Source organism: Argentina silus, assembly GCF_951799395.1.
Source record: "Argentina silus genome assembly, chromosome: 1".
Classification (NCBI taxonomy): Eukaryota; Metazoa; Chordata; class Actinopteri; order Argentiniformes; family Argentinidae; genus Argentina; species Argentina silus.
Genome location: NC_139655.1, coordinates 29,981,163 through 29,985,016, shown reverse-complemented (window position 1 = coordinate 29,985,016; position 3,854 = coordinate 29,981,163). Strand labels below are relative to the sequence as shown.

The 3,854-nt window shown below is 51.5% G+C and overlaps 1 protein-coding gene across 1 annotated transcript in view; it reads right to left on the bottom strand.

The window, feature by feature from the left end:
* The window catches only part of flt1 (fms related receptor tyrosine kinase 1), a gene marked incomplete at both ends in the record, with an annotated part of 26,234 nt that extends 23,697 nt beyond the window's left edge, over window positions 1-2,537 (bottom strand). The window contains 3 exons of the mRNA XM_083682520.1: window positions 1,636-1,847; window positions 2,147-2,261; window positions 2,534-2,537. Of these exons, the coding sequence (XP_083538646.1) occupies window positions 1,636-1,847; window positions 2,147-2,261; window positions 2,534-2,537 (331 nt within the window). The remainder of the gene's footprint in view (window positions 1-1,635; window positions 1,848-2,146; window positions 2,262-2,533) is intronic.
* Window positions 2,538-3,854: the final 1,317 nt, after the last annotated feature.

Here is a 3,854-nt window from a genome sequence, read left to right as displayed (position 1 = left end):
ATTCTCGTGCCATTGAAAGGCCTGGGTGTTGCTCACCTCATTGTTTATTACTGTAGTGTGTTGTTCAAGGAAAAGCAAATCTCTGAACATTTTAACAAAAGTACCCCAAGGACTACTGGACTCAGGGCTTCCTTGTTCTGCTTTGATTCCATATAAAGGCAACGATTGGGGGGCAGGGCCAGGCGGGTGAGGAGGGTGAGAGCAGGCGGCCGGCCAAAGCAGACGCCTAATGGACGTGGCGGCCCGAGCGATTGATGGGCCCCAGGGGTCCTGTTGGCCGAACAGTAGCCTGCCCTGTGACCCTGGCCCACCCCTGCCCAGCTCCCGTGCCCCGGCCTCCCCAGCGACAGGCCCAGCCAAGACAGGGAGGAGCAGACTGGGCAGACACCGTGGCTCTTCTGCCCCTGGATGCCCCTGAGCTGCCTTCATCCTCCCCCTCCTTCTCCACCCCCTCCCCAGCCACCCACCTCCATACCGCCACCTTGGAGGGAGCGACAGCGACATCCCCCCCTGACTGGGGACGCAGCCCCCCCCCCCCAATCCCACCCCCCCACGGCCACAGCCTTCCCCCCCCCCCCCCCCCCGCCCCCCTCCTCCCCCCAGTACAGGATGCAGTGAGCAGGGCTGAGGGGAGCAGATAAGGCTGATGCCCTGGGAAACTCTGCCCAGGCCTGAGTCTTTCAGCAGCTGGGCTATTCCTGGCCCCGAGGTAGCACGTAAACGAAAGTAAAAAGGGTTTATATATAGAGCGGGAGGCGAGAGGGAGAGGGGAGGTAGACTCGGCTGAGGAAAGAGACAGGGGGAGAAACTGTGCCAGAGTCATTTAGAAGGATGTGTTGTTGGGACAAACAGTGTTTAGATATAATTGGCTCTCTGGCATTGGTCTGTATTTAGCACCCACCGCATCCTGTTTAACCTTAGGATATAAACAATGAGAGAGAGAGAAGACTGACCACTCCATCAATGGGGGGGAGAGAGAGAGAGAGAGAGAGAGAGAGAGAAAAGAGTGGGCGTGAGAAAGAGAGACAGGGAGATATTGCAGTTTCATATCCCTAACTGCAATCCAATAAGTGACACTTTACAGTGTCACGTTACATGAACTTCCACAGATACCATGTGGTTACGTGGTAATTTATTTTCGGGCCGTTATTAACTACACAGAGATCGGCAAAGTCTCGACACTAATTGCAAACATATTTTGGCCAGTTTCCTTCGATTGAAATGCCAGCATTGTTTCAGGCACCTTATCTGCACGTAATTACAATCTGATAACCACAGTAATTATAGAGATAGCTTAATAGACTCTATAGTGTTGCCACTTGTTTAACTGATCACCTGTTCCTGTTTGGACTATGCTCCCAAAGTTCACCCAAATAACAAAATCACAGATTTGGGTCCGTACCCTGAATGGAGTCCATGGACAAGGACCGACCACACTCCACACTTTGGTTCTGTTTACCTGGGCACTGTCACTAATCACAGGCTGGGTCTAAAACCCTACAGTACTAAAGAGCCTTTAAAGAGCCTATAAAGCTTTTATTTCCATTTTTCTCCAAGAGTCAGTTTCATGTGCCTTGGTTGGACTGCTACTGTAGGAGCGACAGCCTACCTTGTCTTTTACCTGGAGTGTCTTACCTGTGACGTAGACGTAGAGGGAGCTCTGTCTTCGGGTCCGGTGTTGGTATCGGCAGCGGAACAAGCCTGTGTGCTGGGCCTGGGCGGGGCTAACTGTCAGACGACTGCAGTACTGCTGACCCCGCTTCCCGCAGCGTGAATCCACCACTTGCACGCTCTCCTGATCTTTGGGCAGACCCACAGGGAACGCCCACGACAGCTCCCACCGGCCCCTGATTGGTCAATGGTAAAACATCGTCAAACATCTCACCCATCGCAAAGTCATACAAAGACTGGTGGACACGGTCCACAAGCCACATGAACAAGCCTACACCAGTGGAGGCTGGTGGAGGTAGAAGCCGGAGGATGGGCTCATTGTAATGCATGCAACGGAATAAGGAATGGTATCAAACACAACGTATTCCATGAATTACAATGAGCCCGTCCTCCGGTTTCTACCTCCACCTGCCTCCCCTGGCCTACACATGTCTCACCGCGTCATACCTGTGTGAAGTGCAGGTGCAGTACTCACCTGCAGTGGATCTGCAGCGTCTGGTTGGCCTCCAGGACCAGCTGCCGACCCTTCACATCCAGAGCAGGAACGCTGAACTTCCCTTTAGGCTCTTTAGGCTCTTTAGGCTCTTTACCTGAGACAGAGAAGATGTAGAAGACAGGAGGGAGGTTAGGCTGCAGCCCAGCTCAGCTCACACTCACAACACTGATGCTGACTCCCCAATCACTGAAGATTGTCAGCTGTTTATAGTGATCAGAATTAGTCACACAGAGAAATCGTTATACTTTCAATATGCTTAGCTTTAAACAATCCAACTAGAATCACTAGAATCAACATCGCATGGGCTGAAGTGATTCTTATGATTGGAGCAGATTGAGTTCGCATTGATGACCTCAAACTACAGACTCATGATGGCATACAGCTCAAAAACAAAGTCACAGACCATGACAACAATATCAGTCAAGATCACTGATGAATGTTCATAACATCACAACACACACACACACACAAGTTGATATGGCGGGGTAAATAGTTTAAAGAAGGAAGGGAGGTCAAGAGTCTCCTTCAGCATGGCCCCACAGAGAATTAAACAAGCTACAAAATCACAGACCATGGCAACAATATCAGTCAAGATCACTGATGTTCATAACACCACAACAACGTGAACTACCACAGAACCCAACAGTATGAAGCTGAAATACTTGAGAAAAATGCAGAATGCAGAAAAATGCAGGCCACAACCACAACACTAGTGTTGACAAATCAACAGAACCCACGTCTTTCTAGAGAAACTCCCACGTCATCCAGGCCTTCCTCCTCTCCTGACTCTCATGGCTCTAGGTGAGGGGCACTTGAGGACCACGGTGGAAATGCGTAAGCACTGTCACTCTTGTTTATCAAATGAAAGCGTTGCTCCACTCCATCGCTGGGGTTTATTAATGAGAGATACAGGGTGCTGTCAGTCCACCCTTCCTTCCTCCCAACCAGAGGGGAAACATCATTCACAGGAACACGTCCTTGAATCAGGCAACTCCTAACACAGGGCACACACACACACGTATAGTTCACTACTGGACTCTATTAGAGTAGACTACTGGATACTAATGGAGTGGATCTTGTGCTCTACACTGTACTCACTTGACTGCGTTCATGTATTAATGACTGTGGGTGTACAGTACCATTATCACCTCCACCACCACCATCACCACCTCCATCACCACCACCACCACCACCATCATAACCTCCACCGTCATCACCACCTCCATCACCACCACCACCACCATCATAACCTCCACCGTCATCACCACCTCCATCACCACCTCCACCACCACCACCACCACCACCACCACCACCACCACCACCATCATAACCTCCACCGTCATCACCACCTCCATCACCACCTCCACCACCACCACCACCACCACCACCACCACCACCACCACCTCCAACATAACCTCCATCACCACCACCATCATCACCTCCACCATCATCACCACCACCACCTCCACCACCACCACCTCCACTACCTCCACCACCACCTCCACCATCATCATAACCTCCACCACCACAACTTCCATAATCATAACCTCTACCACCACCACCACAACCTCCACCGCCACCTCCACCATCTCCACCTCTACCACAACCTCCACCATCATAACCACCACCACCACCACCACCACCACCACCACCACCACCACCACCACCTCCACCACCACCACCGTCA